We start from the raw sequence: 16,476 nt of genomic DNA on the forward strand, positions 1-16,476 counted from the left end.
TCTAGGCAACAAAACCAAACACGGTGAGCAACAGAGACCGTCGAAATCAAGTACAGGTATCCCTCCAGACCCGCGTGCCATGAATCTACTATAATTTAAGCTACATTCTTGTAAAGAGGATGTCTAAACAGGTAAGTGCACAGGTCATTACATTTCTCACCAAAACATGGAGCTGAACACCGCTAGAATTTCATTAAATCTCCTGATTTCAGAAACGTTGCATTTCAGATGATATAAAGGATGAAGAGGTCGCCGTCATTTCTGTGGATGTTTTAAGTAAAATAAAGCACTGGTTGGTAGGTTGTTGCAACCTTTTCAGTTTGATCTAACTGGGCTCGTGTCTGTCCTCTCTGCAGGGTTCCCAAGGTTACGACTTTCTGTCCGGGGAGGAGGAGTCCAAAGGGGTTTTGTCGAGGTCCGATGTGCTCAACAGTGTGGACAATGCGGGAGACAGGTATGCTTCTAAAGTGTGCAAATTATATTAACACATTACAGCCGTAACAGAGGTCTGTATCGTCTGTATCGTGACACAACACCAAAGACACAACAGCGCAGCTCACTGCAGCTCACCAAGTGCTGCTTGAAGTGTTTTAAATGTACATACTCTTCCTAGCTCGTTTTTGTTTTTGTATGCCTTATAAATCAGTGTTTTGTTTGTGCCTTTCTGGCCGTGGGAGTTCTCATTATAAGTTTAATCTCGGTGTTGTTTTTTCCTCCCCGTATTAGATGGGATGGCGATGCTGCTGCTAGGATCATTGGAGGATGCTGGAGATCCTATAGGGATAAAAGGCTGTTCCGTCTCCTGAAACACACAGTGTGCGCAGCGGTAAATTCAGTGATGTGCTTCTTACTGCACAGACACCCCAAGACATGGAGAGACTGGACTGATAGCGGGATCCCTCTGACCTGCTGTTAACTGCATTCTAAAGGGTTTGCAGCTGAGCTGTGAAATATCCTTCATCGTTATTAATACAGAGCAGGGAGACAGTGCTGGAGTCCCCTGTGATCCATGCATTCACTGCATTTCAAGGGTTTGTTTAATTCAGGCATGATTATCATTGCAATGAAATGTAGCTGGTTTGTGTTACAGAGGTACATTAGCCAATCTCTTTACTCCAAGTCATCATTAGCACTTTTTAATTTAGAAAGGACAGAGTAAAAGGCTTGCAAAAAGGCAGCAAATCAGACAACCATTGAAATATCGATGCTATATGATTTTTAAGCAAATAATAATACAACAAATAATTGCATCCTTTTAGATACACCTGCCTTGGGTAAATAGTCGTTGTTTCTTTCTCACTCACAGTGTCCCGTAATCATATTCATTTTTATCCTAAAATGTGAGCTCTTTTAACTTGGGGGCGCTCTGCTTCTTCACAAACCACGTGGTCTGTTCACCTCCAAGCTTCTTGCCTCTCTGTCACTCTAAACACAGACTCCTGCTGCGACCAGGAGGTTGTGAATGAAGGGAGTCCTCATGACATGTTACAGGACATCTCCAGCTGTATGAGGCACCTCTCTACAGCACTGCACTCAGATTCAGATTCTGCGCCTGTTTAAACCCAACAGCCTTGATTGTCTTTTCTTAGGAACACTGCCTGACCTACGAAATCATAAGAAAGGTCAGCCCATCAGAAGCAGAGCTTTTAAAGGACCGTAGCATGCAGTGCAAGGTTAGATTCAGGTAAGGGCTGTGTTGTACTTACTGAGCTAGCTATCTGTACTGCAGCTTAGGGGGTTTCATTTCATCGCCTAGCCCCTTCATAGGATGTGGCTGCTATGAATGTGCAACAAAAACTGCACATTTTGGATTACTACCCTCCCCCATTGCAAAGTTGTTTTTACTTTATATGATAAAGCTACTGGAATAAACAATACTTGCTTAGCCTTTATTCTTTATTAAATGCAATCCCTGTTTCGCATTCTTCATAGTGCCACACCTATAGCAAATGATCCTCAGTGGCAGTGAAGACAGACAGTGGCACTACAGTGGCAATGCAATGGTTCTGTACTAAGGAATCAAGGGTAGCTTTCGGGCAGGGACAATTGGAAGGCAGGGTAGAGTGGTACCACAGTGGGATGAACTGCTGCATACTGGTATTTCATTGTGGTAGCCAGGCAGCAGACTAGTACCAGCGTGAGTCAGCGTGCAGGGCTTGTTCCAGATCTATTGTGTTTGCATTGCAGTTCACACTGTGGATAATGACAGTCCTGCTGTCAGGGGGCTAATAGGGTTACTGTAAGGGAAACATTGACTGAGAAGAGTCTCTAACAGGACAGGATAAATACAATGGAGATGTTGGTGTTGGCTTGTTGCCCTATACAAGTTTTACCACAGTACGTTTGCACTGGAATTCTGCAGTTTTCCCATGCTTTTTCCATGACTGTGCTTTACAATACTGCTTTGGGATTTACAATGCTTAAGCTATGCTTTGCCTTTTACTGTGGTAAACTTTTCTAATGGTGCAGGGACTTCAGTTGTGTTTGACATTCTCTCCCTGAAACCCAGGTTTGCCGGGAGTGAGTTCCCTCCCATCATTGTGTTCAAAATCTTCCACAAAAGCGGAGGCCATGGAAACAAGTACATAACGGGGAAGAGAGCAATCCGCCCCGCGAGCGAGGTAATACCCCTGTGGCATATTCACTGTGTATCAGACAGGTCTCTGTACTCATGAGCCCTTCCCAAATGATCTTCATTGTCAATGCAGCCGCGGCACTGCAGCAGCAAGGCAATGGTTCTGTACTGATGGGCGATGGTAGCACAGGGGTAACTGCAGTGGGATGGGGCTGCCACTCATACTGTGGGGCACACTTGAAAATCAGTTTTGTTTGCTATTAAATCAGACCGAGAGAAGGGATTAGTACTGAACTGCTGTTAATACAAACGCTGCAGGTAGAAAACCCCAGATCTGACTGCGTATTCGTTAGCTAACCCTGCTTAGTTTCAGTAGCTGTGGTTTAGGGTTACTTACAGCCCTCTCGGGTATATTGTTTGTTTGAAAGCTGCACACAATTCATTCACTGCTTGTTTTATTGCTCGCTATGGGTTTTCTTCTGTGTCATTCAATTACCAGGCAGCAGTCGACGCGTGCAGAATGATGGGACACAGGAGGTTTTTTGATCAAATCATACTCGATGAAATTCAGCATCAAGGAAAGAAAATAGTGGATGAAATCGACGTGACCAGCCTGAAAGAATACATGCAGGTACAAGCATGGATTTGAATCAGTGGACCCCAGCCTGTGGGCCATGAGTGTGCTGTTATTCTGCAGTTTTCACAGGGTTATACAGGGTTATAAGTATTTACCATAGTTTACAATGTATATATCTTTTAATATTCTTTACCAAACCTCTCTGGACCTTACAGTTGGACTTAAGGGCGATACAATTGAAAATATTCTTATGTTCTTATGAATAATGTTGGTGGCAACTCAGAGCTGAGTGAGTGTTAAACAGAGGACTTTGCACACCATTGCCTTCCATCAGCACCCAAATGTACCTCCACTCAGCTGTGTCCTTGGGTCCTGGTTTCAGTGCTCACCTTAAATAATTGGTTAGGGTTAACCTGGACAACTTTAAAGACTTCAATCAAATCCCTCCCCCTCCTCCTCCTGTAATTCTTCTGAACTCCCGGCTGTCTTCCCTGTTTGCAGTACGTCAGCCACCTGGATGAGATGCCAGCGTACTTGGGTGGCAGGGATAACTCGTGGAGGAAGCTGTCCTTGCAAGGGCTGCCCCGGACCACCATCATGTACGACATTGTGGAGTACGCAGAGACAGGCAGCCTGTCAGACAGGTTGAGGGGGGAGCTGCCAGGGCTGCTGGTGAGACCTCTCTCTCAGGACATGTTGCTTCTGCAGCTCACTGCCATCTCTAAGCTCAGGTATGACAAGGGGAGCAGTTCTCTTTGTGTCGTAGACTTTACCTTGAGATTTTGTTTTCCCTTGCTAAGTTTCTTTTTTAAAACGTCCTCTCTTTCCACCCCTCACACCTCTACCCCACTCGTAATCCCTCACCATTAACAGACTGATCCTAGATAAGGGTCAACTCATCACAACGGGTATAAAAATACTCATATGTACAGTTCTAAATGAGCACAATGAAGGATGCACTAGCAGAAACGTGTCTTCTTAACTTAGTTTCTTACAGTTTTAGATGATATTGCCTAAGCAGCATCACACAATGTATTGCAGGGTTCAATCAAAGTTACGGCTCTCTCGTTATTTCCCTGTTCAGTGCTGTTATGTAATCAGATTCCTCAGAGGCATGTTATCTATACATAAGTGTTTCATACCCCACTCCTTTAACAAAAGAAAGCTGGGAAAAGGTCAAATCCTCTCGTTGACTGTCCTGTCTGGTCTGTTTAAATCCAATGGGCTGTTAGATTGTGAAGGAGCGAGGTGGGCAAGCATATTAGCACTAATATGGCTCCCCACCAACAAGGAGTCTTTTCAGAAGCCAATTAGTGCTGCAAATAATTTTGAATTACAGTATCACACCGAACACACATAGCACATGTTAAACAACTAAGAAGTTAAATATTAGGAATCTGTGGATGACTTAAAATATCCCTTTGAGGATCTAAGCCATGACAGGTGTAAGACCGCTAACTGTTGTGATTGAAATAACACCCTCCCTGGCATCTTACAATATATTTACACAATATTTTATACACTGAAGAGCCCATCAGCCCTGTTGAGTTATCCTGCTGTGCTACTTTAATGAAGAGCTGCCTGTGCTCTCTTCTCAGTTCTCCGCTCGTTCCTCAGAGCTCGATGGCCTCTGTCCACAGACCCACCCTGCGCTCCACTACCCCCCAGTGCTCGTCGCGGCGCTCGGACAGGGCCCGCCGGAAAGCAGCCAAGATGAGACGGCTCTACGGGCTGGACAGTGACCCGGCCGAGGTGAGTTACTGCACCTTGTGATTATCTGAAGCTTGTTTGCTTCCAATTCTCTGCATTTCTGCACCTCAGCACTGCCTGCTAGGATTCTCTCACACACAGCCTGGCAGAGCTGGTCCGCTGCTTACTCCAGATCCACCTCCAGTGAGTGAAGGAGGGCTTGTTAAACACCTTCAGCTGCTTTCACAGACCCCGATTAGCACTAATCTTGGACTACCTACAGGTAGAGTTGTCCTAGACTAGTGCTAGCCAGCCACAAGAAGCTGTTTGGAACATTTCAGTAAGGTACAGTTGTCCGTTTCCTAAATACTATGGCTTTCACTGCAGATGCAATTCCCCTTCATGCATGGCAAACTATATAGGCTTAATGTGTTGTTTCGATTACAATTGTACAGAAATTCTTACCTGTGCTGTATTTATACATGTATGATTAAGACAAAGGATCTGTCAAATGTGTTATCTTTTTTTTTCTAAAGTATTTACCACAAATATATTGTTTTAGTTGGTATTGTTTCATTGTGCTTATTAAAGGGTAACTGCATCAAATTCCATTCAATGTGGCCCCAACTACTCTCCCTATATGAAGTGGAAGGGAGAAGTCAGTTCAGTGCCTGGTAGTTTCTCCAGGCAAGCTCAAAGCGTGCTAAAAACAGAGAAAGATAAAACATATATAACAATTCAATACTGAGGCAAGCCAGAATCATATCTTTAACAATTCAATATTGGTGCAAGCCAGAATCATTGCATTAAGTGGCATTTGAAGCCATTTACTCTTTAAATGATGATGACCTTAAACATTCCAGCATGAACAGGGTCAAACAGACATTGACCCCGTGGTTCTGAGCTCCCGGACCCAGGAGGAATCAGAGCAGTGGGAAGAGGAGGCTGACAGACTGTACACCTGGACTCAAGAGCTTTCTTTAGAAGACCTTGGAGTGGCGTCGCCAGCCCACAACCTCCAGACACTGACTTCAGCCGTTATAAACGATAAATAAAAATTATAGGTGGCTATATAAAGTCTTTTACTTTGGAGGTTTTCAACAACATAGAAAAACAAGTTTCTTTGTGCCAGATTAAAAAAAGAAACAAGTACAAATCCTGCTTGTTTTGCGCCTGTTCAGAGCAGGGAATGACTGAACAAATGACTGATTTCAGTGAGGCATTCATCCCGCCCCAACCTGCTTGAAAGGAATAATGGTGGTAATCACAGAGGAACAGCCATGCTGCTAAACACCTTGCAGACTTGTCACATCAATCCAGTACTGTCGTGGCTGGCAGTGAGAGTGTTATGGAGGGTGCTTCTCGTTTTACTGTCTGGTCTCTGCAGCTTGTCCTTAGTGTATTCTTCAATATTAAGTATTACTGACAATATATAAAATGTCACAAGGCTATATTGAACTATATGAACATTTATTTCTGGAAAGAAATGACACACCGTTCAAATGCCAGTGAACAATCAGCATGTAGTAAAGATATATAGATATTTCAGTCAGCTCTTTGTTTATTATTGTTTACCAAATAAACCTCAAGTTGAGATTGTGAACAGTAAGGACGGGATGTTAGTAATTCTAAAACCCTAATTCTAACAGACTGCGCACTAGATACAAAATATATCACTTTGAACAGCAAAGAAGATGGAACTGTACAGAGACTGTTTGGCATTTTATATACATGATATTGACACTGATAAAAAAAACAAAAAACAAATTAACCTGAAAGAAAAGAGTACAGACTGGGATGTGTGAAATAACATTTAACAGTAACTTTTAAATGTGACTTTGCTTTTGATATTGTGTCTCAACTCTTCCAAGTGAAATAATAAAAAAGAATCTAAAGGTTACCAGTAGGTTACCCCCCCCCCCCCCCCCCCCCCCCACATTATTTTCTGGCAAAATATGAATAATAGAATTCCATTTTCCAAAGACATTATGGTGACAATTCTTAGTAGGCACCAGCTCATTATTAAAACGTGTTTAAGTGCCCAATGCATTTACAGTCATTGACAGATACTTTATATATCGTCCACATTTTACTGATATTTAAATTTGCTTCTGTTTAATAGCTCATCATATGTGCCCTGTATGATTCAATGTTCTCATTTCTTCTTAGATTGTTATTTGCCAGGCTTACTAACTATTCCAGTAACGACTGCTTCTGAAAAGACTCCTCATGGCTGGCTGATGAGGAAACCAATCAGTGTTGCACAGGCTTTAGTGCCCAACGCCCTCGCTAGCGTGAGGTAGGCCAAGAAAAACATATATACAAACAAAGGAATAGGAGCCCTTTATCAGCCAAGGATGTGCTGACCTCCAGCTGCCAATCACTGGGGCCTTGTCACAACCAACTTAAAAGACGATTGTATCCAACGATCCGAGCAGAAACAGCAAGAGAGACTCATACAGAACACACACTGCAGAACATGAACCAGGCAGGGTATTACACATTAGAGACAAGCAGGATATTACACATTAGGGAAAAGCTGATGATGTAAAGCATCCCTTTAAGTCTCTGGATTTACTTTTCAATAACACATAATAACCATTCTCAACTCTTGCAACTAGTCAGTAGCATGAAAAGTACAGATATCCCCATACAGTAGTTTAGACAGCCGTAATTCCCCTTCTGAACATGCAATGAACCCAAGGCAATGCTAACATTGTTAAAAACAATAGAATAACAAATGTCACTACATGTACAGTACACTGCAGCACAGCTGTTTTAAAGCTGAAGGTAAATATACCATAGTTGCATTATTTTATTGGCATCACAAGCAGGGCCTGGTACCTGTTTTTCCAACACTTTCCAGGACTGGTCATTCAAGGCTACCTGCACAATTTACCTCATAATATTATGGAAACGCGGTACACACCTTGTTATTTAGGCAGCAGCTGATCAAGGAATCATTTTACAGAAAGACACCAAACAGAAAATGATTATACTGTAAACTCTGCTGAAGTGATTTGGAGCACAAAGACAAAAGAACAGGTATGGCTACAAACAGAATGCAATCACCTGCCTGGGCTGTGAATGATCTTTTTTTGGGGTGGACCGTACAGCACTGGACAGGAATGTTAAATAAAGGATTCAGAGTATTTGTGCAGAAAACGCTGTTTCATGAGAACTTGTGGATAAACACTACAGGCAGAAGCAGAAACCAACCAAGACTTTCCAGGAATGCAAAGCAAAGTTTAGCATTTACTGTTAATAAAGAACCATGTGTTTACAAAGCTTTACATAAGATGAGGCTGCCAATCAAATAATGCATAATAACCTCATAGGCTTGTGTAAAGTTATCCATTGAATAACCAGTTAAAAGGCCTTGTTGCTAACATGTACCTGTATTTATCTAATTACCTTATTGTTGGATTCTGATTCCCCTCAGTTTGTCTCTTTCTGCTTTTAAAGAACTGTATTTATAGCAAAACAAAAAAATGTACAACAATTGGCAACAATATAAATAAACATAAAAAAATAAATTAATACAAAATATATGTAGCTAATACCAGTGGTTAACTACAAAAAATAAAACTGCAATACATAATATTTTTCATACAATTTAAGAGCAAAGGATCACTTTTCCCCCAGCACAGAGCTGATAAAGATACCTGCTTTTCTAACGGTCTACAAGCTGGCAAGTTGTCCTACAAGTGATGGAAATATTGACTATGGAAGCTGTTTCACCATCATTAAACACTATCATGCTTTAACATTGATCACATATCATGATGCTAAACAACATACTGAAGGCTGAAGTTGTAAAAATGTGGTGATGCCAGGGAGGAAAAATCTACTTCAAATGAGCAAAACAAGGGCTACATGTAGGACTCTATACACATGGGGAAAATAGAAGAATGCAGCAATGGACAATAGACATTTCTGCAAATATACCCTATGAATATAGCTGTGGACAATAGACATTTCTGCAAATATACCCTATGAATATAGCAGTGGACAATAGACATTTCTGTAAATTATACCCGATGGTACTGTAGTTCCATTAAAGGTGAAAACAACTTTTATAGTAAATAGTTATTTTGTGGCCGTCACTTGTAGGCAACATTCCCCAGCTCATAGACCCTTGTGCTTTTCTAAATAACATCCCAAAGATAAAGGAGCCATGATAGAAGTATAAGCAGTGGTTCTCAGCTTTATTTTTAATACGGGAACCACTGTAGTGTTTCAGAACTTTTCCAGGGACCAAAGAAAGCAAACCTGCATTGATACAGCAAACGAAAGCAGCCCTGTTATTGTACAGACTGTCGCCGTGATTGCTTCATTCTGCCATGAGAACGACAGACATGTATATTATTCGAAGTAGATGGGCAAAAAGGAAGTAGTGTTAGGAGGCAGAGTCTGTTGAGTGTGTAGCAGAGTAACAGATTGCGTTTCTGGAACATGCAGTGGCCTTATTTAGGGAATTTGTTCATGGATTTGAATTACAAAATAAGTTGTTGCAGCTGAAGTTTTTCAACAAGTGGGCACCCCCCCTATCATAATTACTAAGCTAAATGGCTTCTGTGTATGAACAAATATATACAACTTGCCATGGCATGGTAAAATATATTTGCTCTTGCTAACCTCTGACACTAAAAATGATTATTTTATTTTGCAAAATTTACAGTTCAGCAGCATCCTAACACCACTGATCGGCTGGCATTGCTTTAAACGGTTTAGCCCTTTTAGAAAAATCATGGTATTGACATAGAAGGGTTTTTTTTTTCTTTGGGGGGTTTTGTAAGACGCTGGGTTGGCAGGTAAAGCAGCCATGCTACAAGAAATGCAGAGATTCATCTAACAACGCTTGAATTATCTTTCTACTACATTAAGCTTGGATGAACAAGAGGTGTGTTAAAGAAATGGTAAAGAGCGCTACTGAATTATAAAACGGTTCCGACAACCTGATATTTCACTTTCCCTGCATGTTCACTGTTCTGTGTGCTGTACGCATAGGAAACTGCCCGCAGCATACACTTATCATGTCACAAGTCTGCAGGGAAAATGTTCTTTTTAAGCAATACTCTCCAAATTACTGAATTACGTCGTCTTATTTTTATTCTGTTGCTTAAACGGTGCTTGAAAATGTGCTGGTTGCGTCAGCAGTTGCCATGAATCAGTCACCTGTGTGTCGCGGACCGAAGATAAACCTCCGCAAGAAAGTAACGATAAGTAATTAGGCCTAATATATTTATTGCATTATAAAAAATGAAATGTCTGGCACAGCTTAATTGACAGATTATTTTTAAACAAGAAACTTTAACATTATTTAACCTGAAGCTGAAATATTAAAAATTACACCGATTGTAGAAAAATAAAATAATAATTTTGGGAGATCTTGAAGCCCATTCTGATCTCTGCAAAGTGACTCAATTTGAAACATTAACAGCCTAGTAGGGTCACAACCTCCTTTTATTTTTTGAAAAAACTAAATGAAAACCACTGTTTCTGCAAATGTTACTGTCAAAGTAAGCCAACAAGGCTCATTTGCATTTCTGTAACTAATTCCAGCCTTTGACATCTTTGTGGGGTACTTGGAGAAGGTGTCTGAAGTCCTAAATTGACTGTGTCTTAATATATACTAAGAATTGTAACCTGGTGCATGAGATCATTTTAATTTTATATGTGTTCAATAATTCATTAAGTGTAGGGGTCAGGCATATTTGTAATTTGCTCCTTTGCCATTAAGTCTTATTTTCAAAGGCAAGTGCGCTGTCAGAATTATTACAGATCTGCTGTAAACATTACTGGCCATTCGTAGAGCCCTGTTTAAATATAATGAAATATTAGATTACAGAAAGTGCTAATGTATGCCCAAGGAAAACACAAATTAATCCCCACTCACTCAGATTTTTTGCTAAAGACTGTGACTATACCAGGCTGTTATTTAGGCTTCCTTAAACTGTAACTTTAGATACCTCTGCACCTGAAGAAAGTCGGATGGGTATTTAACTGGATATTCCTGCTTTGTTTGTGAAAATGCATAAGATAAAATGTATGCTTCATCCCCCACAATAATAATGTAACAAACATAACATTTAGAACTCCCTAGCATTTTCATCTACCCAGTAAGCATTTCAGTCTTTGTGAACATAAAACGATTTCACTGTAAACGATATCTTCTCACTGTTTTTTTTTTTTTTTGTTAATGCCTTGAAGCGCTAAAGAGAAAGCGTGGACACTGATTCTCAGCTACAACGCCGCATGTGTTCCAGTACATAATCGGGAAAGTGCAGGCTGCACACCTGCAAGCCGTCCAACTTACAAGGCATCCGCGGGTACTCGTCCTCTTTCCACTTGTTGTCCTCGGGGTCAAACGTGAGGATGGAGTCGCTGTAATGGCCGTTGTAACATAGCCCCCCCAGAACCATGATCTGCCTGTCTAGCACCGCCACCCCGTGCCCGCTCCTCCCAATAGGCATGGATGCCAAGATGGTCCACTCATCGGTTTCTGGGTTGTAGACCTCCGTGGAGGGGCAGCCCTGGGACTCAAAGGAGGCACGCAGGATGACGCACACCCCTCCGAAGACGTACAGCTTCCCGTTGTAGGAGATCATTTTGTGGAAGCAGCGCGCGTAGTTCATTTTGGACTTGTTCTCCCAGCAGTTCGTGAGCACCTGCGTCCGCCGGGTGCGGTGCTCCAGGGCTGCCTCCTTGCTGGGGTCGAACACGCACACCTGCTTGGAGGTGGAGGAGGAGGTGATGCCCCCGGTGATGTACAGTTTGCTGTTGAGCACGGTGCCCTCATGGCCATACTTGTTGACAGGGTACGGGTCCACAAACTCCCACTTGTCCTCCGTGATGTCGTAGCGCTCCGTGGAGTAGAAGGTCTCGTCCCGCGTCCGGCCCGCCACCGCGTAGATGAACTTCCCGATCACGCCCACCGCGAACTCCGAGCGTGGCACAGACATGTCTGCCATCCTCAGCCAGGAGTTCTGCCGCGGGTCATAGCGGAACACCTTCGAGGAGGCGTGGAACTCCCCGTCCGGGCCCAGCTCCTCGCCGCCCAGCAGAAACACAAAGTTGTTGACAATGGCCAGGCAGTCGGGCCTCAGGGGCACCTGCGGCCCCTCCAGCTCCCACCACACCTTGGGCTTGTGCAGCAGCAGGATCTTGCTGTTCACCATGCTGTGTCCGATCATACCCCGGAACACGGCCGTCTGGGGCTTCAGGGAGCGGATGCGGTTCGACTTCATCTCCATCAGGGGCTGCTGGTTGATGCTGTGGAAATAGTTCAGGGCCTGGTCCACCTCATGCCGGAGCTGCCGGGAGTAGCGGTAAAACTCAGACGTCTTTACCTGGCAGGAACAAAAAATAAATAAAGCAAAACAAGTTACAATATATATGTGATAAAGAAATAAACACAGAACCTTTCTCAGAGTTGTTTGCCACACAGTAAACTCCGGTTGCCAACTAAAGAAAAACTAAAACTAACTAAAGAAACAAACGTGAACAATGTTTGCAAATGTTTTACATTTGATGCACTCAACACTAGACCTGCTTTTACAGGTTTAAAAAATGCAGATAAACAAGGCATTGTAGAGTTTCAGTAAACACATTTCATGAATGCTCTCATTGAACATCTCAGATATTCTCCAGATACACTGATGTGCCAAGTAGAAATTATATACACACATGCCCACCAAGTTTGGCGATATCTTTTTTGTGAGAGCTCAGGTTATCACTTGCAATTGTATTAACGTGTTGCCAATTCCACTGATTACCATAGTGATGTTGTAATCAACATTCCACCTTCTGAAGATACAGTTCCTTTGCCTTTGACTTTAGTTTTTCTTTTTTTGCACGGTTCAGTATAAAAACCGTTATCACAACTTATATGTAAGAGCATAAGAAATGTTGCGGATGAGACGAGACCTGTGCCGCTTCTTTTTGATATCACATGGTGAAGTAGGAGTGGGACTGGTTTCTCAGATTTGCAAATTCAAATAGGACTATTGCAAGTGCTGATTTCCCAGTCAGGAAAATCCCTGCTAATGAGACCCAGTTTAGCGCTAGTGCTCCTCCACATATTGAAACAGTCTGACTCCCAGTGCTGGCAGCTGCGTTCAGCGCGCGCACACACACACACACACACACAGCCCTGCACAAGGGCAGTCAGTGACAAAGTGACGTTAGCTCCTGATGATGGGACTGATTTTATTCCTGGGCACCTGGTCAATTCAATAATATACCTAAACAAAGGGAGCGCTTAAACACTGGACTGGGTGCACAACTAATGCAAGTTTCAAGCCCAGCGATTATTTTGTTACCTATATGAAAACAGTTGGGTACGGGTGCATGAGTGTATGGGTGAACAACACCTTACCTAGCTTAAAGAGGAAGATCCTTCACTACAGAGAAGTTTCCAGCTCACAATTAAGACTTAAAAGCTTTTGATCTAAAGGCACCGACCTTCTCGAAGACGTTGGACGGCGTCATGAGGCAGAAGCGCACGTTCTGGATGATGGAGTCTGTGTGTCTCCAGCGGCGACGGTCGTGCCTCAGCCAGGCCTGCACGGCCTCGTACAGCTCGATCTCGGGAAAGCGGCTCAGCTGGTCGTTGTCCAGGTACGCCATCAGCTTCTCGAAGCTCAGGTAGGACAGGAAGTCTGGCCGGGTCATGAGCGGCGCGAAGTTCTCCAGCAGGAAGGCGTCAAGCTGTTCCCTCACGCCCTCGATGTTCACGCTGAAGTCGTCCAGCAGCCGCATGATCTCGGCGCAGTTGTCCAGGCAGATCTTGGCCAGCAGGAAGGAGCAGCTGAACTCCACCACCTCTGTGAGCTGCACGTACATGGCGGCCTGCAGGATCTCATGGACAGTAGCCATGCCCAGCTCGATGGTGCCGTAGTACATGAACTGCAGCACGCGGCTGAAGCCCGTGGCTGTCAGCCCCTTCAGGTGGATCTTGTCCTGGTCGCGCTCCCGCATGTCGGCCGTGAACATGATGCGGAAGTAGTCGCTCTGCGTGGCCAGCAGGGCTTTGTGAGCCTGGAAGTGGTGGTCCTCAATGACAAGGGTGACGTCGAGAAGCAGCCTCTCCTCGTACAGCGCCCTGAAGCCCGACGAGACGCTAGTGTCGTGAACCGAGGAGTTAAACACTTCCACGTCCCCTGCCATTAATGACCTGCGCAAAAAAGAGGGAACACATTTCAAACTTTACAGTGATCATTGTAACAGTCAGTCTCAGGGGTGGTTAGCTCTACTGGTTAGAACTGTAAAACTTGTACAATGTTGTTTACAATGCAATGTGTGTGGCATGTACTGACAAGCAAAAACTAAAAAAATATATATGTGTGTGTGTATATATATATATATACACACACACACACACACACACACACACACACACACACACACACATACATACATACACACATACATTCCCTTTATCTAACACTTGGTTGATTTTTATTTTGTACTTTTAACAAATACATCCAAAAATCTCCAAAAATATGGTTGAATATTCGACCCATTCAGTAGCAGGTACAGGAAACGATTTTCTAAAAGTAAAATGCATGTCCAAGTCTGAGCTTCATTTCAATCCATTTTTAGATGGGAAATTGTGTTTAGGAAAATGATACAAAATACACAAATGTGGAAGCCTATTTCTTTTAGAATGATTTACACATCAATGAGACTAGACTAGACTAGAGGGTATAGTGAATCCGTGGGTTTACGCACTAGCTTTCTAAAGCTGGATTCAAGTCCAGATTAGGTCACACATGAAGAGTTTCGTAGACAGCAGCCCCAATCACTAAACCAATGCACAAATCAGCAAGTTTGCAGGCTGGCAGTCTCAAACAGTGGGATCAGGGATGGACTGGGCATGGAGACTGAAGAGCTTCTCACCACTATGAGGTAGGTCCTTCCAAGCAAGCCTTGAGGGATGCTAATGGGGCAATGTGAAGAAGCTCACATTTCCACTGCTTGTGCTGATGTGTGGAGAATACAAATATGCCTTTACTCTCCAATGCTGCTAATACAACAACAACATACAGCAGTTATAATCAATCAGCCGCTGTGCTCCAGTGTTACCTTGTGACTGCGCTCCTTGATGTGACACATTGTAAATGAGTAGGAACAGGGAATTAGTGTAAGGGCCCTTATACAGTAAAGCACATGGCAATGTCAACGTCATATGTGACCATGTCAACGTCATACAAGTTTGGGAACCCCCTAATCTACAGTACAGAGCAGCATTGTAGGTCTGCACCACAATGTCCCTGCATGTACAGTATATCACAAAATTGTCATCATTACTAAACCATGTGAAAAGCTGCAACCCTAACCTGTCATGCGACAGGTTCTGAAAGGCATTAAAGCCTTTTACATTCTGTTTCAAAATAAGGTTGATGAAAATACTTTAACAAGCACTCTGCCAATGAAATCCTTTGTTATGGTCAAACGTCATAAAGCATATAACCTGTAGAACACATCAGCGCCTACCTGTCAGCGTCTGCAAACAGGCTGGGGACACAAGCACCGACAATGAAATAGAAATACGTGTGACCACTGCTGGCTGACCGACACTGTTGTTAAATCTACTGGATTTACTCGTGTATATTATAAGGAACTACTAATTGTATTACTGGCATGCGCGTAAACACATTCATATTAATCCCCTTGGCCCGATTTAAACAATACTATTAGAATACTGTGGACAGCATGTGTATGAATGGAATACAACACTACTGGATTCAGAGACGCAGTAAAGACTTTACTGCACAGTACCTGTCTTAGCGGCGCCTGCACTAAACTCCTCTTCAGCGAGAGAGCTGGTTCTTCGTTTGTCATGGATTTCAAGGCTGCATTTCCGAAACCAGAGCTCGTTTTTTTATTTATTTATTTTTCACTCTGTTTCACTCCGTCTGACTTTACAGAAATGTATTAGAATCCCTTTTCAGCCCGGTGGCCCATAATTGTTTCTTTCCTCCCTTCAAAACCATCACAGACGCCATATTCTCGACTGCACTGACGTCACATCCGGTGTTTCAGCCGAACCAGCGCGGGTATCACCTCCACCGCAGCAGCACTGCCCCGCACGCACGCACACTCACGCTTTATTACACGAGGCGTCAGAGGGCAAGGAGAAGGTTTACCGCAGTGTCATTTAGTGAGACTCCTTTACATTTCCTTATCCCAGTCTTGCTCAGCCTCATGCTATTTGTCTATACACCACCGGCAGTACAGTCAAGGTGGCCTGCAGTCTGTATATCCGCATACAGCCTCACATAAGGACCACAAGGGGCCGCCCAAATCCAATAAGATTTTTGATAAGAAAAAAATAAAATAAAATAAGAATGACATTGTTATGTAGCTTGAAATATTATATCTTGCTCCAAAAGTATAATATAGCCACCAGTGATGTCTAATATGTACAAATAGCAGTGCCACCAACTCAAAAAGTTGATGGAATCTCATGCACTGTCATTATCTGCTGTAAACTAGTACACTACAATAAATACAGCTAGATTGGAAAATTCTGCCTGTCGGGGTTTGTAATAAATAAAAAGGAGGTTATGTTTCTCATTAGTAAAACATTCTTATAAATGTTCCTAATTTTCTTTTTGTTTTTCCTACT

The 16,476-nt window shown here is 43.0% G+C and overlaps 2 protein-coding genes across 5 annotated transcripts; one reads left to right on the plus strand and one right to left on the minus strand.

The window, feature by feature from the left end:
- The first annotated feature begins 13 nt into the window (after positions 1 to 13).
- On the plus strand, positions 14 to 6,641 carry LOC117407006 (uncharacterized protein CXorf58). 3 transcript variants are annotated; one of them, XR_009329311.1, is made up of 9 exons: positions 14 to 131; positions 357 to 454; positions 727 to 826; positions 1,590 to 1,684; positions 2,510 to 2,621; positions 3,075 to 3,206; positions 3,654 to 3,883; positions 4,751 to 5,186; positions 5,705 to 5,785. XR_009329311.1 is itself a non-coding variant. In XM_034011528.3 (9 exons), exons 1-9 carry the CDS (start codon positions 120 to 122, stop codon positions 5,894 to 5,896), a joined length of 1,125 nt encoding a protein of 374 aa, XP_033867419.3. In that variant the 5' UTR covers positions 14 to 119; the 3' UTR covers positions 5,897 to 6,641. The 3 variants fall into 3 exon arrangements, 2 of the variants coding, with proteins under 2 accessions (XP_033867419.3, XP_058884066.1); XM_034011528.3 differs by having other exon boundaries at positions 4,751 to 4,904; positions 5,705 to 6,641; XM_059028083.1 differs by having other exon boundaries at positions 4,793 to 4,904; positions 5,705 to 6,641.
- Positions 6,642 to 7,390: 749 nt separating this feature from the next.
- Positions 7,391 to 15,993, minus strand: LOC117407005 (kelch-like protein 15). 2 transcript variants are annotated; one of them, XR_009329310.1, is made up of 4 exons: positions 15,627 to 15,993; positions 13,308 to 14,019; positions 10,822 to 12,193; positions 7,391 to 10,791 (listed from the first exon to the last, which is right to left on the minus strand). XR_009329310.1 is itself a non-coding variant. In XM_034011526.3 (3 exons), exons 2-3 carry the CDS (start codon positions 14,010 to 14,012, stop codon positions 11,084 to 11,086), a joined length of 1,815 nt encoding a protein of 604 aa, XP_033867417.1. In that variant the 5' UTR covers positions 14,013 to 14,019; positions 15,627 to 15,993; the 3' UTR covers positions 7,391 to 11,083. The 2 variants fall into 2 exon arrangements, 1 of the variants encoding a protein (XP_033867417.1); XM_034011526.3 differs by having other exon boundaries at positions 7,391 to 12,193.
- Between the last annotated feature and the right edge of the window lie 483 nt (positions 15,994 to 16,476).

The sequence above is a fragment of the Acipenser ruthenus genome, chromosome 8 (assembly GCF_902713425.1).
Source record: "Acipenser ruthenus chromosome 8, fAciRut3.2 maternal haplotype, whole genome shotgun sequence".
Lineage (NCBI taxonomy): Eukaryota > Metazoa > Chordata > Actinopteri > Acipenseriformes > Acipenseridae > Acipenser > Acipenser ruthenus.

Excerpts from the sequence above, each read along its gene's own strand:
- LOC117407006 (XM_034011528.3), top strand. Across the intron at positions 455-726 it reads GTGGACAATGCGGGAGACAG|ATGGGATGGCGATGCTGCTG; the intron begins GTATGCTTCTAA and ends TCCCCGTATTAG. Across the intron at positions 827-1,589 it reads AACACACAGTGTGCGCAGCG|GAACACTGCCTGACCTACGA; the intron begins GTAAATTCAGTG and ends GTCTTTTCTTAG.
- LOC117407005 (XM_034011526.3), bottom strand. The coding sequence starts at position 14,012 with ATGGCAGGGGACGTGGAAGTGTTTAACTCCTCGGTTCACGACACTAGC. Across the intron at positions 12,194-13,307 it reads CGTCCAACGTCTTCGAGAAG|GTAAAGACGTCTGAGTTTTA; the intron begins GTCGGTGCCTTT and ends TGTTCCTGCCAG.